The sequence below is a fragment of the Toxotes jaculatrix genome, chromosome 5 (genome assembly GCF_017976425.1).
Source record: "Toxotes jaculatrix isolate fToxJac2 chromosome 5, fToxJac2.pri, whole genome shotgun sequence".
NCBI classification, from domain to species: Eukaryota; Metazoa; Chordata; class Actinopteri; family Toxotidae; genus Toxotes; species Toxotes jaculatrix.
In genome coordinates this window covers 24,091,375-24,114,119 of record NC_054398.1, presented here as the reverse complement: position 1 = coordinate 24,114,119, position 22,745 = coordinate 24,091,375, and the positions used below count along the sequence as shown (strand labels likewise).

Genomic DNA, 22,745 nt, shown 5'->3' with positions numbered 1-22,745 from the left:
GATTGTCTTTCTCACCAAGTTGTACTGACACTTTTTAGAGCCAAAGCTGGCTAATAAATACAATGAAATGTTAAAACGCACAATTGAATTTCAAATACAATACTCATCACAAAAATGTGTGTGACCAGAAAATGTGTTCTGCTTCTGCAGGTCACAACTGACAAGAGCATGAGGTTACCTTTTTAAAGAGATCAGAGGTGATGTGACCCCCTTTAGGCGGTGCTAGAGCTGCGGCAACAAAATTTGCTTAAATAAATGAAATGCTTCTAAAGAAATGGCAATTTACTGGTGCCTGGCATGTACGAGGCTTCCTCGAGAGTCCAAACATATGACTTTTGACTGTTCTAATTTATCATGTTGAAAATCAAACAACAACTTCACATTAGTCAATACTAAAAAAAAAACAAACATAGAATTTATATCCAGTGCTTAGGATGTGTATGACATTAAAAGAAATGTCTCTGCATGCTGCTTTTTCCCCATTAATGCAAGCAAAAACCAATGTTCAGTCCCAGCTTGTGAAGCTTTTACAAGTAAAAATTGCCAGATATGGTCATAAAGAGACAGAAGTCAGAAGAAAAAACAACTAAACAGAGCACCCAGAAACCACCTGAGGTTACAGGTGTTGGAAATGGAAACATGTTCAAATTGCAGAGACCGTAGTGAAAAGAGACAAAGAAAAAAAATATGATGTGTCTTCAGAGAAAGAATGTGACATCTGAGTAAAATAGAGGGAAAAAGCGTGCACTCCCAGCATGGTGCTGACCACTGGGCCGCACCAAGACGAAAGAGGAACATCTCGCTTCAGACTGTGGAAAAAACTTGTGTGCTCTGACCGGGGTGGTTGTGACTGAGAGGCTGAGTGAGAGTTATGCACCTTTTTTTCCTCCATTCTTCTCTTAATAATTTACTTGTCCTCAAAATATACATGCAACGTAGAAAAAGGTACCCTTTTTTGAAATAACAGACCTATTAAACCCATTGTTTTGCAACTCTATAAATTCTTTTTTTAAAACACAAGTTTGGTGTATCTTTCCCACGTGATGCTGAGAAGACATTTAAAAATATTAACAAGCTAATAAAAATAGTAACATTTTGTACATTTTTGTACCGATTCAAAACACAATTCAAGATACAGTTAAAAGGATCCAGAATATTAGAAGCTCTTATCCTACAGTAGGGTCTTGCTGGGGCTGCTCCTTCCCCTTTCCTATGACGCCGAATGAATAGAGCTTAAGGTACACTTTTAAGACTTGTGAATTATCTTAAGTGTCCAGGCAGAAATTAAGCCAAAAAATGTATTTACCTTTAATCTGATTGAAAGTGACAAATGCTAAATGTCAGGGTTTGGTACACCATACTGCACTGCACTTGCTGAACAATAGGTTACGTGTTTGGCCTTAAGGAATTATGGGCAATGTGGTTTATGAAAGCACCAATGCAGTGCAACAGAGGAACAAACTCCTTCGATGCTGCTCTTCTAACTACATCTGAAAGCTGGAGGGGCTGCAGGACAGCAGCACAAAATGTGTGTGTGTGTGTGTGTGTGTGTGTGTGTGTGTGTGTGTGTGTGTGTGTGTGTGTGTGTGTGAGTGAATGACTGAGCAAGTGTGATGAAAACATATCCTCCCTGAGCTCTGCCTGTGATTGGGCCAGGAGGGGAGCCAGCAGTTACCGAGTAGGAACTCATCTCATCAGATAGAAAAAGCTGATTGTATAAGACTTTTTTGCAGCATTGGAAGTTAAGACTACAACATCCCGAGTGAATGTGAATGTAGGTTTGGCACATTTGAAGTAAATCTGTACATTGTCTGGGTACTTACTTACTTTCTTAATAATAATAATAATAATAATAATGATAATAATAATAATGATAATAATAATAGTGTGATATAAGGGATTTTGCTCCCTTTATTTCATTGACAATCTGAAAAGTCCTACCACTCTTTTTGTATGAAAACAAACAAAAGAAAAAAACACATTCACAAGCTGGCACATCATACCTGAGCTGGGATATTAAAAAAAAAAAAAAAAAAAATCTAACAGTAATGTAATTTAAGCAGTTTGTCAGAAAAAAAGATGTAGATGCACTGTATTCATAAGAAACAAAAGTAAGACTATAAGATTACAAGAGCTAGGATTTATATTAAAACTTTTCAAATTTCAAGTTCTGACAGTCCAGAGTTTGTACAGGCAGTGACCTGTCAGAAAAAAGTCTATAGAACAAAAAAAAAACAAAAAGGAAAAAAAACACAAAAAAGTAAATACATAATGATAAAAACTAAATCACTCCTTAAACATTTAAGACCAAATAGCTGTTGAAGACCAATTCCTGATGCTTCAAAATCCATGCATGCTCTTTACAAACCACACAGCAATGTGTTTGTTGCTCGTTTGTTCTTTGTCCCATTCTCTCTCATTCTCTCTCTTCTAATTCTTATGCGCTCCTGTTAAGATTGTCATAGTGTAGGAAACTGAAGTTCATTGTCAGCTGGATGTCTGAATGTCTGTTCAGGTTGTGTTCTCGGGTCACATTTTTCCCATCAGCCCTCTTCTTCAAATGGACGTCCATCAATATACTGTCCAAGAACTTTCTGAGCATGTCCGCTGAGTTTAAGTCCTGCCTGGGCATGCTCAGTGCATGTCGCAGCATGTCCTGAAAGTCTGCCTGAAGGTCTCTGTAATAAACTATGTTTTTAAAAAGTGTTTCTGAGTATAACGACAGTTTTTAATTTTCCTCTTTTTACAACTGACACCCTGAGCACACTCAGTTGGCACTGACGGCCTCCCGTGTCTCGTGGTCACTGCTATAGTCTGACTTGGGCTCGTCCTCAAAGTCCTCATACATGTCCATGTCGTCGTCTCCATTGGTGGGGTCGCTGGGGAGATCCAAGGCTCCAACCCCACCTCCGTTGCTGCCTCCGCCACCACCGGGCTCGGACTTCACCCCATACGTGCTCTGAATGACGGGGATGGCGGGCTCAGGGCTGGCTGAGTTGCTGGAGCAGTCTGAGGTCAGGTGTGGAGATGGTGTGGCTGTCGTTGCCATGGTTATGGCGCCTGGGTAAACTCCTACCCCGCCTGGGCTGTTGCCAAGAGGAATTGGTGGCTGAGGCCTGAGAAACAAGGGAAGGAGAAAAGAGGGGAGGAGAAAGGTATTAGAAAAAAGCTTTAAGCGTAACAATAAACAACATTAATATACAAAATAAATCAAATACGGTTTAAAAAAAGAACAGAAATGAGGACACATCCCCAGGGGAGAATTACTGTCTGTACAAAATTGCATGGCAATCAATCTGATAGTTGTTAAGATATTTCAGTTTGGACCAAACTGGTGGACCCACTGACCAACACAGCCATCTACACAGTCATGCTGTTAGCATTGCTGAAAAGATTAAAGAAAATAAAGAAAATGCATAAAAATAATAAAATACCGTAGGTCATAGAGACAGTTAACCTCAATTTCTGATGATGCTACAAGGCGGATGACTTTTGACTTATCAAGCAGTGATTCATTTTAACCTTTGAACAAACTGCTTTGAACAAAACATTAATTCTGAGGCCACTTAAGTTTACAGCAACGCTTCTCATCTGGTTGTGCATGTCCTAACACGGAGCTCTCCCTGCCAGCTCACAGCAGTGTCGGCTAAATAACCTGTTAAGATACAGATGGAATGAGGGTAAACGCACATCACTCAAACAGGCCCTCTGGCTCCTCCAAGGAGCCACGTGAAGCAGGAAAATTGCTGTCACTTTTCTCACCTAACAGTTTTCCCTCCTCTGTCTCCTGAAACAATTACAGCCGAACGCCCTGACAGACTCATTTTCACATTAAAGTCTTTAAAACAACACTGGTTTAGTTGTATGGAATGCGCCAGAAGCCAGTTGTGTACTGGCTCCCAGAAGCTGTTTGATTCAACTTTGATTGAAAGTCCAGGCCTGAAGAACCATAAGCTTTTTTTTGCATTTGCTTGACCACACACAGTAAATGTGGCATTTAGCTTGTGACGTCTGCCTCGCTCTTGTTCCCTCTCAAACATCTGCTTACATTTCATATTCCACTATGTCTGTCTGTGTCCAATTTCACTGCCCGCAAGCGCCCAGCATTGTCCTAATTTAATAAATGACAAGCTATTAAAAATCGCTCCTATTCAAAGCCGTGGCCTCTGGTAAATCCATCTCAAACACAGGCCACTGTGATGGCTTTAAACACATTCATGGCTGGTTCCTATTAAGACAATGCCACTGTTTTTTCCCTTGCTGCACTGACTGCACTCTAAAAAAAAATATAATGCTCTTCAGCTAAGGTTTAAAGGATTTTGCAGATAGAATCACAGGAGGCTCAGAGAAGAAGCCTTTCATAAAGGATCCATAAAGCCTGATGTTCACTCAACTAACCTCCAGCAAATGAATATACTTAAGAATGTTTTCTCATATTCATACTAAGACACATTAATGAAAAAGAAAAGTGCAAAAAGTGCAAAGAACCCATGCAACTGCTTGTGAAATGTCTGAATGAAATTTTCTTTGTTGGTAACATATTGGTGCTTTTATTTTTCATCTTGGTAACTGTCTTTTTGGCATGCTTATTAAAGAGACAACTGAACTTGAAAGTCATAGGTGCAAGAGGAAAAGAGTCATTGTCTCCTTGAGCAAGACAGAGAGCCTGTCTGTGATCCAAGGCTTGTGGCGATCGGTGCACAATGACCCCTGTGAAATGTGTAAAACTCCGGCTAACACTATGTAACGCAGTGATGGAGAAAGTCTGTGTCTCATAATTACAAAATGTTGATGTAACACAAAGAATTCAGTTGCACTCTGTAAATGAGCTGCTGTGCAGCTGTCCTATTTCATGGTGAAAGTTGACCTTTGGCTGAATTACTTCACCACCTCCAACCCTACCTGTCCCCCAAGAAGGAAAAAAACTAGGCTCAATGAATGTGCGGTTTACAGATTTCATGTTGCACTATATTTGGAATTTAAATCATTATGACTTATTTCTGACATTTGAAGGTCCTGAATAGTAAAATCACCTAATTTAAAATTCTATTTTAAAATCACACAAAGGGATAACTGCATCTTTATTTTCAAACTAGTGTGAGCACTTATAAAAAAATAAAATAAAAAAAAGCTAACTGATTTTCAGGGACAGCTTTTCTGCGGATGCTGGTACTCACCCCACAAAGAACTGCCTCATCTCCTGACGTCGTGATCGCATCATCTGCTTGTACTCTCCGATGCGCAGCTTCTTGCCGTCGATAATGCAGGTCCTCTTGGGCCGCGGCTTGTACTTGTAGTTGGGATATTTCTCCAAGTGGATCTTGCTTAAACGGGCCTGCTCCTCGTAGTACGGCTGTTTCTCCTGGTTGGTCATGGCTTTCCAGCGAGAGCCTGGAGCAAAGGATTGAGAGTTTAGTTTAGTCTATGTTTTAAGTTTTGTTTTTGTTTTACTCTTACTTAACTTTGTCATAAAACGGTTCAGTGTGTATGTTAGTGTGAATTGGGCTTTTCTAAACCGCTTCAACAGTCTGTGGTAAAATAGATTAAATGGCCACTGAATCAGTGATCTGACAATACTAACATACTGTCCTTTCAGCTGCACATTAATTCAATCATTCAAAAGACGCTCAAAGCCGTGGTATATATGTTAAAAAAAATAAAAAATAAAAAAAACATGTCTGGTGGTTTCTTAAAGCTGAATATTATCATGTGAACAGACACGATTGAGTCTTTAACCAAGGAGGCTGTTTAAAATCAGGGGTGGATTACACCCTGCTCCCTCTTGGCTCAAGAAGAATGACACATTGTGTACTTATTATTTTCCTTGGTAGGAGGACCTTCTGAACAAGTGGACAGGGCCATTACCGCAGGAACGCAGCACATCTGCGGAGCACTCTGACAACTGATTATACACACTGCACGTTGCTCCTCTGTTTATCAAGGTTTATCACAAACTAGTCTTGTACTTTTGTGACACAGGAAACAGGAGGGAGTTTTTTTTAAAGCCTGCCACCCACTCCCTAAAGTCCAGCTGTGTTATTATGTTGGAAAGACGTGCGCTGTACACATGCAGCTATGCACACGTACACAATTGTGCACTTTGAGCTCTGCTTTTTGTTCCAGTTTCTGCCACAGAAGATTGATAAATATCTGGAAAATTATCTCTGAGTGCTTCCTGCCAACAGGATCTTACTGTTCACAACTGACTATAAACATGACTGTTAAACAAATAAAATCACTATCATGAAGGAGTTTAAATATCTCATTAGAATTTAAATTCTGTCACTGACATCGTTGGATTTTGCATCCTGCGGACACAAACACTTCCCTTTATCGGAGCCCATTCAAAGCTCTAAGTCAATAAGACAGACCCACCTAAGAAAAAGCAATTTGTTAATGTTGCTCAGGAGGAGCATTTACATTCAGAAACCCTCAAGCTCACTGGAGCCCCGCGTTGGACAGTGGAAGTCTTAAGAACGTTTCATGAACAACCGTTATGCTCAGCGCCGTGTGAATGGCTATCTGTGTCGAGGAGGTTAGTATCAACACGGCTGCTTTTTCAACTGAATGCATCCATCACACTAGTCAGGCTGACACAGTGGAGCTCTGTGTGCGGAGTGTTCCAGTTTGAAAAACACTAGTCCTTCTTATAATCTGCAGAATATTGGTAAGAAACCCTGTGAACTGTTGAAAATAGTGGCACAGGAACCTAATAAGCGGAGAGGGTAACTGTAAAAAAGACGCACAGGTTTGAGGCCCCATCAACAGTCAGATGCACTGTGTTTTTAAACAAGGTAATGGAAGGATGCAAAACCACTTTTGTAACCACAAAGTGTTTCTTGTTCATAGATAAGGTGTGCAGCAGATCCAGTTCCAGATTCCAGTTTTCACAAAAAAAAGTTATGAGAATCCAAAAGCAGGACATTAACGTTAGAGGAATAAAATTTATTCCTTGCAGGTCTCTCTCCTGTCAAACATAAACCTATAAAATCTCACCAAGGATCTTGCTGATGTTGGAGTTGTGCATGTCTGGGAAGGTCTGCAGAATCTTCCTCCTCTCGTCTTTGGCCCACACCATGAAGGCATTCATGGGCCTTTTGATGTGGGGCTCATTGTTGTTCCTGCCCCGCGCCTCCCTGAACACCCTCGCCTCCGTGATATTACTCCCTGTTTGAAACAAAGGAATTACATTTTCTGTGTGCCCATCACTGACACATTCACCTTTCTTACTTTCACATTTTAGGTTCACAACACAACACTGATAAGGGTTCACTCTTCCTGTTTGTTTCTTCACTCCTGAGGCCCCTTTTTTTGCCTCCTTGTGAGAGGATGTATAACAAAAGTCTGATGGGGGTCTTGCTGGGATGCCCTCAACATGCTCACACAAACAGATAGTATCTCAGTGCCTATGCTCCCATGTTTACTCCTCTGACTCTAAACTAAACCACGATGAGCACTCCTCAACCCCTCATTGCCTGTAAACAGTGGTGCTTTATGAGAAACAGGTGGGTTTGGGAAAAAAGCTGACACCAAGTCAGTGTCCTTACAGCACATTCAGAGAAAGACATAGGGATTGTACTTTAAGCAAATACGTGTACGTGCTAACTGTGTGGAACACACAGTATATTAAGTCAGTTATTCTTGTTATTAAAACTTTGAGAATTGTTATTTGCAGTAAACTTCAGTGACCATTAACTACAACAGACTTGTCGCCTGTCTTCATCTACTTTTGTTTGCATACTTGTACTGGGTGGGATCTTGTGTCACAAACACTAGCTGTGGAAAAAAGGAGGAGAATTCAGTCTCTTGTCATGTACTTGCAGGAATAATAACAGTGTAAAAATTTTCAAGAGCGTAAAATGTTGACACTGAGCACTCTGTTTAACTGTTGAGGGTGTCCTTCACCGTAGCTTTCTGAGGAGCACAATAAATATTTGTGTTTGCTGAATACCTGTATGTTCTGGTTTTCTGGCAGATGCCTTCTTCATTTGAGCTCTGAGATACAAGGCCCCCAGAAGTAGGGCCTCTTCTATGTGGGGCCCACAGAGTCAAGGGTCACTGGTATTAATTTAGTTTGAACAGGATGCGACTACTTCTAACTCAGACTCTGCCTCTCAAAACTCAAGCAATTCCTTTCTTTTTCTATCCCTCCAAGCCTTCCATTTTCTAACCTGTTTTTTGCATACATTTCTGAATTACCAACCAAAAATGCAGAGTGCAACAATCAGGAAAGTGTCCAAAAATAACCGAATCCAACAGACCAAGAAGAGAATCCCAGAGAAAGAGAATAAAAGGGAAGAAAAAATGAGGCCAAAAAAAACAGCACAAGCAGAGACAAGCGGCGGAAGTGCTTACCATCCAGGTCTTCAGGTCTCGTCAGGTCAATGACTCGATGGACCATCTTCCCAGCATCCTCTCCTAGCTTCCCCAAGTGCTGGCTCAGCGTCTCATAGTGCAGCCGCTCCTGAAATGCAAGAGAAGATTTGAAGGATTACTAAAAGTAAGCTGCAAATTTGATGCAACTGTTAAAGAAATTTGAACTCCGCTGCCAAAAACCAAATTCTTTGGACTTTCATTTAAGTTTTCAGTTCCTATTTGCTTCTTATTATTTAATGTGTGGATCAAGTTGCCTGGCATCTTTTAAATTGGGTCACTAGGGATGACTTTGATGGTAATGACAATAAAACTAATTGCTGGGTTGAACTGGCATGGAGGAGCTTACACAGCACTCAAAAATGACCAGTTTATTTATTTGATTTTTTAATGGTATCTGAGGGAAATGAGTCATGATGTTGGTTATTTGATAAGCTAATGGACAAGTCATAGCTGCTTCAAGGCTGTGCTAATCATCAGTGTCTTCTCCAACCTCCCATCATCATGCACTCCATCTCTGTGTTTCTGTCGTCTTGCCTGCCACTCCACTTTTGAGACAAATAACTTCTACAAGCAGCCTGCCTTGGGGCCTTCCAGCTAAAATTACCCCACCACACTCCCATACTGTGGTGGAAAACATCGAACCCTCCGCACAGCTACCGCACATCCACGCTCCTCCTTGACTCTCTTCTCCTCTGCTCTCCCTCCCTCCCTCTCAGCTCTCCTCCTTTTTCTGGTGACAGAGGCATTTTGTTTGACGCAAGGAATGGTTGCCGGGTGAAGTCATGCCGCGGTAGCTGCTGGCAGAGTTGGTGGAACTTAGGGGCCGGTGTGTGTGTGTGCATGTGTGCATGTACGTGTGTGTGTGTGTGTGTGTGTGTGTGTGTTTATAGATGAGGAGTCGGCGCGGGCCAATGTCAGCACTACGGCAGGGCTGTAATCAGGCCCACCACAGAACATGTGCCTGGGCAGTGCCATGCTCACCGCAGGAAGCAACTGCCTAACAAAGGACTAAAGAAAAGAGAGAAAAAGGGAATTACAGAATGAGATAGAGGGAGCAAAAGAAAAAGGACGAGAAGTGGAATGGAAAACTAGTCCAGAGACAAGAATAAGGTCTGAAGTCCACTGAGAAGTTCCTTTTAAGCTTGTAGTGGTAAACAATAGCCTGGGGAAAGCAGTCTTTGCTCGAGATGATGCTTTCAGACTCTTGGAAGTGAGTTGCAGTTTGGTGCTCTATGGCTAAAAGTTGTTGTAGATTAAAACTGTAGTTCTCAAAATGATGCTAAACATGATTACTGTGCAACATTCTGCATAGATGCTCTGTAGCATTATAAAGCATAATAATTCCTAAACATCATAAGTAGTTAGAGACATTCAAATATTGCTGGTAAATAGGAGGAGACCAATGGAAAACTAATGCCGAGTAGAGTTAGGGTTTTGGAAAATGGACTAGGACAGCATCAATAGAGGTGGACTGATCCAAACTACAGATTAACAGCAGACCTGGGTCAAAATTTGCAAATATTCCCTGTGGTTGGTCTACTTTGGTCTACTTGAAAGTTCTTGTGGCAAATGCAATAAGGAGCTGTCTTTGCTTTGTTTAGTCAAGATTGAAATAGGTTTGGCTCGTGTGCCTGCTGGTTTGATGCTGGACTGCTGCCCTTTGGAGCAGCATTATAGAGTGTTTTTTTTTTTTTTTTTTAACTTTCTCTTTCATGCAACTCCATTTGTATTGTGTACACTATTATGCTCCTCTTCTTCATCGCAGAAGGACTACCTGTTTAAAAAAAAATCAATGTCAGTCCTGCTACTCAGGCAATTATACCTGTATCTGTCACAACTGTATCTGAATGGTTTTGACACAGTGAAACTCACCCATTGCATTGCATCCATATTATGTTACCATTTAACTCAGATCTGAATTGGATCAAAAAGAGCACTTGACTTGGAAGTAGATGAGTTGACTAACCAAGGACAAAATTAATTAAACAAACTGAAGGACATGTGCAAGGGCAAAGATGAATTAAACTAAGCAAAAGATTGAGGTTGAGGACAAATGAAAAAATATCAAGTTAAATTACAAAAACAGAGGAAAAAGAGGAGCATTCGCTTTAATCTGCACAAACAAGCACCACAGAAACAAATCACATCTGTGCCGCTGCAGTATTTTTAACACACTTTTCCTTTCACTGGGTCTGGAGCCCAATATTGTTGCTGAATGTATATTTCTAAATTTAAGAGACACCCGACTCTTTTTGTTCTGCCTGGTCTCTCCTTGTCTTGGCGTTTGCGTCTCTCCACCGTTGCTAGGGTAACACTTTAAACTTCGCTGTTTTTTTTTTTTTTTAAATCCACACCGTATTGAGCTCATTACCACAGTTACAACTCGCCTACCGCCAGCACGGCCTGCCTCCAACTGACCCGCAACCGTTTACTGTCTCCTCCTGGACCAATCAAGTTTGGCAACCTCCTCAGTCCCCCCCCCCACCCACCCCCCCCCCCCCCCCCCCCCCACCCCCCACCCCCCACCCGCCCACCAGCATTGCGTCTCTCCTCCTATTTTCTTCATCTTTCTTTCTCTCTGTCCTTCTCCAGACATCGCTGTGTGCCGATAGAGCTGTCAGTCAGCCCTGTTCTGTTTTTTTCTCCTCCCCTCCTTCTCCTTTTCACCATTCCTCCTATTCATAGCCCTTAACACCCCACCACCAGCCCTCCACCCTTTGAGGCTCCAATCCCAAAGAAGTAGACACTCAACAGTCTATTTGCAGGTGCCAGGCTCAGCTTTGTAGTGTACATTATTATAATGTATATCATTCAGGCTTCAAATACAGCAACATTACGTCGACCTTTAATCAAGACTTGGAACCATCTGAGCTGTCGGTTTCACAGGCTCGCTTCCTACAAAGACCAAACTCACCAGCGGAGCCAATATAAACTTCTATACAACCATTTCCTCCCTCCTCTCCTCCTCCCAGACTCATTCTGCTCGTCCAACAGAAACTGCAAGCATGTTGACCGACTTTATTCAGCAGGGTACAGACAAAAGACACCTCTCTATGGGCTGTATTAAATTAAAGAGTCTAAAATGTAGAGATCTGGAAAATTTCAAAACTGTACAGAAGTTAAGAATAAATACTTCCTGAAAGCGTACAAGGCTTAGTCTGAGAGGAATGTGAATGTTCAAGAAACAAAGTGTGAAGAAACTGAATGAACAAATAGATGATTAAATAAAAAAATGATGATTAATAAATAGTGGTTGGCAAAGTAAGTATTATAAGAAGGGTTGGCATATAAGCTCTAGTTTCACACTTTTTTGATGACTACAATTGTCTATTGTATTGTTTTTGTTTTGTTTTGTTTCATTTTATTTTGTCAAATTTTCTAATAAACGGTCCAAATTTCAACCCACCTTCTGTGTAGCTGCTGAAGGATCTGCTGACAGCATTAGAGGAATAAAGAATAACATGCCCCCATAATTCAATACTTACAATTTAGAATCAGCTGTTGAGTGATCATGTGCATGGCCAGCTTCAGCCAAAGTGAGAAAACAGATCTTGGAACAATAAAAACTGTTCCTTCTTATGTGGCCTGTAGATTTACCTGCACTCAGTCTGCCATCACCCACCATGTTCACCTCTGGAAACAGGAACAGTCGTCCCTCGTGGTTCTATCACATTTCATCTAAACTTTACCAATCCCCAATGCAAAACTGTCACACTTTTAAAGTAGCTTACTGTGCAGATTTAGAACTTCTATATGTTATCATTTTCTTTTCTAATGAGTTAGATTAAAGAATTTTACCATGGAACACATGGTTGGTTTTGGTGTTTTAATCCATGACATGTAAGTGGAGTACAGTGCCAACCTCTCAGAAACTTGATGTTTTGTTTTAAGTGGTTTTAGGCAGTGTTTTGTGGCTGTTTAGATGAAAAAAGTGCACAGACACATACATACATGCACACACCCACACAGTCATACACAGTGGCTATTTCAGTGAGCTTTGGCAGCCACAGGCCAGCTGGAAGCAACGTAAGCGTAAGGTGATACTCAACAATGCCACTAACTGGCCAGGCCTCTCGTCTGTACACCAGCTATAATGACATTAACATGGCCAAGGCCAGAGCAGAGCCAGGACACACACACACACACACACACACACACACACACACACACACACACACACACACACACACACACAAAGGAGCCCGGGATCACTTTCAGCTCTTAGAGAAATGTCTATGTCGTCTATGCTTGAAATGAATGCTGGACAAAAATACACTAACAGAAAATGAAATAAACACAAACACACACTCAGACGTCACCACGACGACTCCCTTTGAGTCGAATCAGCACAGGCAATAAATAGCTCAACATTCAACATTACACTGAGATACCATTTACAGTAGTTGTCTCATTCCCTCCAAAGAGGCCGAATATGCTGCGCTAGTACAATGTCATAAAACAAAAAGGCTGGGGCACAGCTTCAAAGTTTCAAAGGGGAGGATTTGAGTAACAAATTTATTCGATGAACAGAAAACAACACACAAATCCAAGGTAAAGAAAAAGAGCTGGTCTCATTGCCTCCCGAGGTGGAACGGGTGAGTCACACTCTCAGTATCCAGCAAGTTCCATCCATGAATTGTTTAAGACAGAGCAAAGCCTTTGAGAGCTTTAGAAAAAAAAAAACACACACACACACACAAAACCTCCTCCTTCCCAAAGAAAAAATTATGTATTTAAAGCTAAGAGAAAGAGTCTTTGAGCCACTGTTGTTAGGTAACGAATAACAAACTGACAACAAACACCAAGGCCTGCTGTCGTCCTCGAACCGGAAACAATTACTTTGAGACTTTCCAAATGAGCTTTTTATTAGGAGGCATGGAGCTATAAACCAAATTACTGCATTGCTTTGGTTTTGTTCTTATAAAGCTGGAAAATATAGAGCTCAATAAGTGCGTAGGGCTGTCCCTGCAACACACTCACCTTAATCTGTGATCACTTCAAAGTTAACTTTTTGCAAAAAGCTCTTTTAAGCACAAACTTATTTGGGAACATTGCAGGGATTTTTCACCGGACCTGCAGCAGACCACTCACATTAAATCTTAATAAACAATTTATTAGTATAGGCTGTTGTATAATTTATATTTATGAGCTTCTCAGTGTTTACTAGTATAATGACTTATAAAAAAAAATCAACTTGGGACTGAGGATAAGTACAGCAGAGATATATTTTTCCAGATTTTGGATGTTTTCCTCCTGAAGATGCAAGGCAAACAAGTCCAAAAATTCAAAACAGCCTATCCTTGGAGTGCACCAATCATGACCTACTTGGGGTTGGCGGGTTCAAAGACTCCACCCCTAAAATATTCATGAGTTCCTCTCCTCCTCCTTCTCCTCATCCTTGCAAGCAACATGGGATCAATTGCACAGGAGAGCCGGTCTAATCATGTTCCCTATTTTACTGAATGTCTGATCCTTGGACTCTATGATTGGCTGATCAGACTGATTGAAGATGTTTTGGAATATGGATTTCCCTGTGGATATGAGATCCTGGTATAAAGGCCCTGTCTCCTTCAGCCCAAGGGAGAGTGATGAGCTGGGGGAAGAGGTGAGCATGGAGGGGGGAGGTCCCTTCCCTGAGAAAGGCCCTTTAATTGGGCTAAAACCCTGAGGCCGGGATCCCCCCTCCAGGGCAAGTGGAGAGCTGGACTCCATTATACACTCATACACACACGGGCACACACACACACTAATGTTAACACCATCTCCTCTCCAAAAAAACACCCACTCAGTCTCAGTCAAGGCAGGCACACAAACACACTCACACGCCAAAACCATCACTTGTCATTGGCCCAGCTGCTCCCTCTTCAAAGCTGTTGGCTTCTGGGTGGCCGTGGAGATGAGAGGAGAAAAGAGAAGTTCTCAAGAACTGCATCCCGAGCCAAACAACACCAAATATCATCCATGAATATTCTTCAGACTCGTGCACGAGCTGAGCAGAAACCTTGAACAGCCGGCCAATGAAATACTGGAGAAAATGTGACACAAGATTGAAGAGTTTGGAGATATACAGAGGTGTGTGTGTGTGTGTGTGTGTGTGTGTGTGTGTGTGTGTGTGTGTGTGAAGGAGTAAGAGAGAATATAACATGGATCTGAATGGTGTTCAGAGATAAATGCAGAAGAAATCCTCTCCCTTCTCCCTCCCTGCGTACATTCAAAAATATGCAGAAAGAGTGTACTGCGAAAAAAAAAAGATGCTGAAGCATATGGGGCCAACAGGGGGTGATATTAACTTCCCTAGAAAACGTAAAAAGCCCTTTTTGAATGTAGAACCACAGAAATAGTAAATCAGTTAGCCTTGCTAAGCTGTTCCTGCACAGTTACGTATACATACAAAATTATTTATGAATAACAATTAGAGCGCTAAATTATTATTTTTGAGATATAAATATGTAAACAACCTTCAGCTGGTCCAGATGGAGCTAATTTTAACTATGTTTAATACATGTATTCTCTTTTAGAAGGTGATCATATGTTTTGTATGTAAAATCTTAAACTGCAAAGTAAATAGAAAACTATAACTGTTCTATATTAAGGTGCTAGTACCTCAAAATTGCTCCTCAGAAAAGTACAGAACTTGGGTGAATGTACTTGGTTTGAGTCAAATGTACTGTGCGTATATGTCTTTTCATTTGTGTGGTTTATATGGGTGTGCGCATGCAGATGCATGAGTGTTCAATCAGAATTCTTTCTTCACATGAAGCAAAATGCCTTTGAAAATCGCATTTAGACCATGTGATTCTTATAGGCCTTATCAGTGAAGTGTGTCTGTGCATCTTCTTATGTTGCCACATGTGACCTGTCTGTGCCTCTAACCTTGTTGCCGTTGTTGAGGCTCATGCTGGTGAGGGCAGACAGTTTGGCCTCCAGACTCTGGTGTCCTGACTGCTGCTGCTGTTGGTGGAGCTGCTCCCTCTGGATCTGCTCCCTCATGCTCCTGGCCTCTTGGATGGCCTTCATCACTGCGTCCTGGTCCCCAAACAGTGCTGTGGAGTTGAGGCTGGACAGGATGTCTAGAAGGGGAGGACAGGATAGGAGAGAGGGAAAACTGTATGTCACTTTCATTGGCATGACAGGAAAAGTGATTTGATCGGATTTGACTGACAGTTGCCTGGCAACATAGCGTCGTTAGGGCTTTCAGGCATTTTTCACCAACCTTAACCAAGCCGTCTTTAAGGTATGTGGACTGAGTCATGTTATGTCATGAGGTGACCTGTTGATTGTGATTCAGTCTATTCAGCCTTTACAAAACCATTACCAGGAAATAGTTCTACAGGTTTATGCCATCATAGATAACCTGAAAATACTATAGTTCAGCATTTGAACTATGCTTCTAAGTCTGCAGTTCTCAAAGAATCTTCATAGCCACTGTTATTTAAATTCTCATTTGGATGTATTTTAAACCACTTGAGTCAGACGTGGCTGAATCAATGCTCCTTCATAAAAACCATCAAGCTTTGAAAACAAAGCACAAGTGCTGAAAAACAAAAGTTCACAATGGTTGAATACAAAATCCTGTTATAATAACATCTAAACATCTGTATTAAAAAATGGGATTTTTCCAATCTCTTATCAGGGCCCAAATGTTGCTCAACTTGTTTTCCAGTCCACTTGTGTCTAAACACAACAAGAATCTCCTCCCCCTTGTTTATGTGCTTCACACTTTTGAAGCCGATGCACATTTGAAGAATGAGGAAAAAAAATAAATAAAAGGATGCAAAGTTTCCGTCGCCCTCCTCGTTTAATTAGCAGACAAGTAGGAAGCACTGTATGCTTGGGTGGCCGTTAAAATGGGCAAAAAATAACTTTGCAGGGAACACAAGCGACGTGTCCTCAAAGCCACTCCAGAAGAGCTGGTGAAATTGTTTTCTGGGGGGATATAATGAGAGGGTTTAGATTGGCCTTAATAACAGATAGCAGAGGTAGGGGCATAAAAGGTCTAGCGCGGGCAGACAATGATGTGAGGAAGCTCTTAAAAACCAAATAACGTGTGCTGGGTTTCACTGCTTCCGCTGCTGGAGTTTTCATTGGGGCTAAATACAGGGCTTTGGACTCCTGTAAAACACAAACACACATACACACAAATACTCGCACACAGGTCTCCTCGTGGGGCTGAGGTGTCTGCAGTCTATCAGGCGCATGTAACGCTGCTTAGTTTGTCTGTGTGTGGCGGGGAGGAGGGAGGTGTTTGGGTGGGTGATGTTTTTGTTTTTCCGGTTGAGGGGAGGAACAGTTTTACACTGGAGTGAAGACGTGTTTGCTCTGGATGGATGTACAGTACAGATGAGAACGATACTGTGGTGTATGAAAGTGCATGTGTGTTTATGTGTGAGCGAGTACACATGTGTAGAGTGTGTCAGTGTTTCCCCTCAGAGTTTTGTCTTGGCATGATGAAAAGCAGGATTTAGACCCTGTGATCCTTATTGAACATGTCAGTAAAGCCAATGCTAATGTACTTCTTCTAGGCGGAATAGCAGTGGTCTGGTTTGCCCATCCTGTCTACCCAGTGGTAAAGGAAACACTGGTGTTACAGTGCATGTATGTGTTACCTACCAAGAGAGGTGTTCCTGCCCGTGTTGGGGATGGGGCTGGGGATGCGGCCCTTGCCCATGCCTGTAGGGCTGGTCTTGTTTCCAGAGAACAGACTCTGTGTTGGGGACGTTGGGGAGCGAAGAGCCTCAGCTGTCTTCGGTCTGGCCGAGAGGTTCAATGGCTGTGTGGACCCTTCCTCCTGTAACAGTGTTGATGAAAATGTGTCAGACAGAACATAAGAAGCTACCCAATATCTATTTTTTTTAGAGTCAAACACCACCTCCATTTCTTGGCCAAGCATTATTTTGGTAAAACTTTGTGTCTGCCATGAAAATGAGTCCCCAATGAAAATGTAACTGACTGAATTCAAGCTGCCCACAGCCACTGATTTTCAGTTTTGTCCAAAGTATCCCTGAAGTGCTCTGAGTAGTTTAGTGAGGATCATCACTAAATTACTCAAACTGACTGATCAGTCATTCCACAGCTAACTTCTGGGAACCTGACAGGGGAAAAAATTGTAGTGTACCTTCCTATCCAAACACGGGCACCTTTGTTTGTCTAATCAAAGGAACATGACCACATTGATCCACATAAGGAATCCCAGGAAAAGTAGAAGCAGTGACAAGAAATAAACTCCTGCACGTCATCACAGCTTGACTGGGGCTCTTGTGTTGGCAGCAAACGCCTAATGAATGTGGAGCTAATTTGGAGTTGAGCTTAGACTGAGGGAGGTGTTGAGCAGGGAAGGAGTTTAGGGACTGCTCAGCAGAAGGAGGGAAGGAAGGTTAGGCTGCGGGTGGCATGCCAAAGTTGGGGGTGGGCTGAGCATGTGCGGGGGTTAGCAGAGGGTGGGGAGAGTGGAGGAAGATTGGAGGGCACAGCACTACTGTTTGAGTGTGGTGAGCGCTGACGCCGGTCTATTGTGACGCCGGTTGCAGCTGTGCCCCACACACACACATGGCTTCCATTACTGCCTCGTCGTCGAGTAAAGATGAGGCGTACGCTCCTTCCAGTGAAGGGGCCTGGGCTCCTGCCAAACAGCAGCCAGCGCCAGTGTCAGTTTGTGTATTTGAGTGTGTGTGTATCAGTGTGCAACTTTTAAATAAGCTGTTTCTAATTGACGGTGCAGAGTACGGGGCCATGCGCAGATCAATGTTTCAGAGACTTCAAAATTTCCAACCTCTGACTTTTACTTTCACTGACCATCATCATTGGTGTTCTTGTGTGTGTTCCTATCATTCATATTCTGAACTCACTCTTTCCTTTGTCCTATTATATCGTCTTACTTCATAGACCACAGAGACACTGTTTTCCCCCATATGTATACATTATACATTTGTTTAATTCCCAGTTGCTTGCTTCTTCTGTGTAGTGACTTATTAGAGCATCAACCTGTCTCCTGAACTGCAATGTTATCAATCACATTGCGTATCCTGTTGAATCGTTCATACAGCTCATAAACCATTTCACAAAATCATTTGCTATAATGGGCTCACCTTAATCTGAGCGACAGGGCTGGATGCTCGCTTCTCGCTCTTCAGGGCGGAGGGGGAAAGGGGACCGGAGGAGTTGGGAGCTTGCGGGAGGGGAGCCATCTTGGCTCCTGGTGAGATCTGCATGCTTGCCAGCTGGGCTGCATACAGCTGCTGCAAAAAGGGAAGAAACCAGCAAAACCGACAGGCTATTAACATTGCTCGCCAGCAGCTAGTCAGTGGCTTTCCTCTTTCATTCTCTCTCTTCTCTTCTTCTTTGGGTGTGTGTCTGAGCCAAACACACACAGAACTCACATGGAAACAGATGTGAATGTACACACATACACACCCACACACACCTAGATCTGAATTTGACAGGAGTGTCCCACACAAATGGAAGATTTGTTTGAGGGGGTGAGTATTTATCAGGGAGGCATTCCAGCAAAACATTTTTATTTTAAATTATCTACAATCCATCTCTGACAGTTATTCTTTCAACAGATGCTGAGCGCAGATTGAACATCGATTTGCATCTAGAAATAAATCCAGATAATAGCTAAAGAAACTTCTGAATGCTTTGCTCTTTAACTTTAATACTGACTTCTTGAAAAAAGAGATATCTATTTTACTCCGTTCTGCACAAATATCAGAAAGTACAGTAAGTAATGAAATAAGCTTTTCAGACAATGCCTGGCTCAGTACTTCTAACAATAAAAGGCTGGTTTCCTTTATTTTTCAAATAACAATGTGAACCACAGTGGAAAAAAAAGCCACATGAGCTTTTTTTGTTATCCTGGCAATTTAACCTTTATTTTAAGTCTTGGCTTTTCAGCAGAGCTGTAATTTTAAATGGTAATAGTCAAATAAAATCAAATCAAATGAGGATTGTAAACAATACTTTGAGTCTCAAAAAACACTTGAGACTAATCTTGTCACATATGGTTAGTCTTTGCATTAACAGTTCATACAGTTGGGTTTCTTCACCAAACCATACAGAATCCAAAAGACAACAGTGTGCAGTCATATTGAGTGTAGGTGTAGTTATGCTGCAATTACATCTCAGGCATGCAAGTCAATTGAAAAACACTTGAAAATAGCCTAAAAATAATAGAAAACCTAAAATAAAAGACTTGGAAAGTGTAAGCCATCTGCCTTCAGGGTAGAGACGAGAACATTAAATGCAGCAAAAAAAAAAAAAAACTGTACTGATTTTCCATCCAAGGTACTTAACAAAAATCAAAGAGTCAAATACTCGGCCCACAGTCCAGGGTCTTCTAAATCAAAGCTAGCTGGCCAGACAAACCGCTGCCTGAAACCACTGTCAACCCCTGTCTAAATGCATTGGAGTGTGAGTGCTGGAGTATCAAAGCGCCTGTCCTCAGGAAAACCACCCAGACGTGGCTGGCCTTCACTTAAGACTCCCTCCTCTCTTTCTTTTCTACTTTCCTACTTTCCTCTCATTTTTCATTACTCTCACCTCATCTATACTCTCCCTCTCCTTCTATGTTTCTGTCTTTCTTTTGTCCTCTTCTCTTTTGATCTCCCTTTGACTTTTTTCCTTTTTCTTCTGTCTCGCAGTTTTGTTCCAAAATCATTCTTCATATCTTCTCCCCCATCTCTATTTCCATTTCTGTTTCTCTCTCTCTCTCTCTGTTTTTACTCTCTGCCCCCTCAGCCTAAAAGGCCCCCAGTGTTGTGAGATCTGATTTCCCTGTAGTCAAAACTGCAAAGCCTCCTGGGACCAGAGATCCAAAAGCAAAGAGAGTGCAGCAGAGAAAAGGAGAGAGGATAGAGAGTGTTGCACTGCAGACACACGAGACCACCGTCGCTTCACCGCCGAAGCACCAGGCTCAGCGGTCGGGGCCAGAGAAATTGGCTGGCCCTCTTTCCACTTCTCTCTGAGCGATATTAAACACAAACAGAAGGGGCCTCGCCATTGAAACAAAACCCTGATGTCACGCCGCTTATTTTCTTTGGAAGGCACCGGGAGTGCTCGGGCCAACCCCTGGCGATATGAGATCCCCGTAAGAATATGCCTTGAATGGGTGGTGGTGAGGCCTCTCGCGTCAATCAAGCCGACCGCAGAGTTACTTCTGGTGATGCCTGATATTCTTACAGCTCTAAGGGGAGCGGGAGCTGGAGCAGACACACGAGTCTTTGAGGTAAAACACACAGTTAAGATCTCACACTTGTGCCTGCACAAACACACACATGGGGTATTTTTGTGCAAACACACCCATGGCTATTGTGCTGTTAGCAGCGATTCCGTCAGCAATTCCAAATAAGAAAAGGGAACTGTTGAACAAACAAAAGGCTGAAAATAAGAGCTTTTACCTATTTTTTCCCCCACTGTTTCTTAAAGACACTCTGAGATTGATTGGTGACTTGGGAGGCCAATGTGCAGCGTAAACAACCCCAACTAGAGCTCTCGCCACTCAGTCAACCCCCAAGGGAAGACAATCCCGCAATTTCCTAAATTACAAATTGACAAAGAGGGCCTTGAACCGTGCCTCGGCTGTCCGGACTATCTGATTGGCCTTTGGAAGTTAGTGCTAATTTGACTAAAATCCAAATGATCAATCTGTCATTTTTGATCCTCCTGATCACCAGCAGGTCTTCTTAATAGCCTTGGCCTACTTGGTGTAATCCTTAAGAAAGCAAAGAGAAGGTGATGTTGTTGTGGTCTGGGTGTGGGTAGCACTGTCTGGACCAGTGTAATGCAGCCTGCCAACAGCCTCCTCAGTGCTCAGACCGGCCTGTCCCATTAGTGAAGAATCCCTTTAGCTGGCCTCTTTTAGTGTCGAGCTGCTATCGATCTCAGGAGTACACAAAACAAATGGGGTTTTGTCTTTTTCAGCAGGTTTGCAGGGGGGGAAGGAAGAAGTGGAAGAGAGTGAAATAGATCGACTGCCACTGAGCTGGCCCTCACAGAGGATGGAGGGTAAATGTTGCACTGGGAGGGTTGGCTGTGTCCAAGACAGTGAAAAAGATACACAGAGAAGCAGGCCGTATAAAGACAACCATTATCTCTTTTCCAGTTCTCTTTCATGGCGCAAATGCTTTGTTTTTTAAAGTTGAAAAAACCCCCAACTCTGACTGCTTTCCAATCATTTATGGAAAAGAAAGCCATTGTGGCCTAATGACTGAATGTTGGCAACAAGGGGCAGAAATCCAGACTCTGGAGCACAAAAGTTTGTTTTTCACCTTTGTTTGTATGCCCTAGACACAAAAAAAGAAATAGGCTGAACATAGGGAGAGACAGCGAGAGATGTCTTATGATTTCAACAAGAATGTCTGCTAAGCAACTGTATTTCCCTCGCATTAGCCATACACAAAGGGGGCCTTTCTTCAGCAGGAATCCACTGTTTGTGAAGGGGTCTACTCCAAGACTCTGGAAACAATTGGCCTGATCAAGTTCCCACGCTGATAGCACGACATTTGTTCAATCAAAATTGTTAGGTCATGCCATGATGGGTCATGCACAATGGGGCAGCTTTTGCCAAATATCTCTGTTATCCTCTTGATTTGATTTTGTTTTCTTCAGCTGATCAAGGCTTAAAACTAAAGAAGAATGATCAATTCTTGCAGTGGCTCTCCAAACCTGTCCTGTCTTCTTGAATGACTTCGATGGAGGACTTCTTGTAGCTTGGGCAAGTTAATTTTCACTGCTTGAGAACATGCATCTTTCCATATGCCAGTTCATGTCGGCTTGACCATCAGTGCCAGCCAGCTGTCTGAAAGAGTCCTACAGGGGCTCAACTGTAAAACATCTGGAGCAGTCTGGCTACAACATCTGTCCATCCTGTACCGAGCACAGATTTGGCATTAAAAGGGTTTGATACCAGCTGGTGTGTACTTGACTATAGTATGCAGCAGAGGAGATTGCTAATGTAGAACTAACACTGTGTAATTGGGTATTTACAATGCTTTTTTTATAGACTAAAGCACAGTCTCACACACTGGATTTAAGGCTATTGTAAAGCGAAGCATAACTGAGACTAATAACTAAAAAAACACTTAAAAACAGATAACATGTCAGTGTGTGCACTGCTAAGACATTAAAGAGGACTTCACAACAACTCATTAATGAATGCAACTAAATAAATTAAAGGTAGCCTCACCCTGTAATGCAAATTCCATATTGTGTTCTGTAAGTGCTTGTCTCATACATTTTTTTTTTATGTTTAATGAGAACACCAATGCTTTTGGCCCTCACACCCCATCAGCATAACAAGCAACAACGAGTCCAAGCACCAAAGCCCAAAGGCGAAGGCCAGAGACAGTTTTCATGCAAGAAAAAAATGGGAT

At 42.2% G+C, this 22,745-nt stretch overlaps 1 protein-coding gene across 4 annotated transcripts in view; it reads right to left on the bottom strand.

The window, feature by feature from the left end:
- Positions 1 to 22,745, bottom strand: part of LOC121182120 (transcription factor SOX-6-like) — a 104,747-nt gene continuing 82,002 nt past the window's right edge. For all 4 annotated transcript variants that reach the window (XM_041038465.1, XM_041038464.1, XM_041038467.1 and 1 more), the window contains exons 10-16: positions 18,462 to 18,611; positions 16,987 to 17,164; positions 15,250 to 15,446; positions 8,356 to 8,464; positions 6,997 to 7,167; positions 5,178 to 5,391; positions 1 to 3,116 (exon numbers count right to left, since the gene is read on the bottom strand). In XM_041038465.1, the coding sequence (XP_040894399.1) occupies positions 2,768 to 3,116; positions 5,178 to 5,391; positions 6,997 to 7,167; positions 8,356 to 8,464; positions 15,250 to 15,446; positions 16,987 to 17,164; positions 18,462 to 18,611 (1,368 nt within the window). In that variant the 3' untranslated portion in view covers positions 1 to 2,767. The remainder of the gene's footprint in view (positions 3,117 to 5,177; positions 5,392 to 6,996; positions 7,168 to 8,355; positions 8,465 to 15,249; positions 15,447 to 16,986; positions 17,165 to 18,461; positions 18,612 to 22,745) is intronic.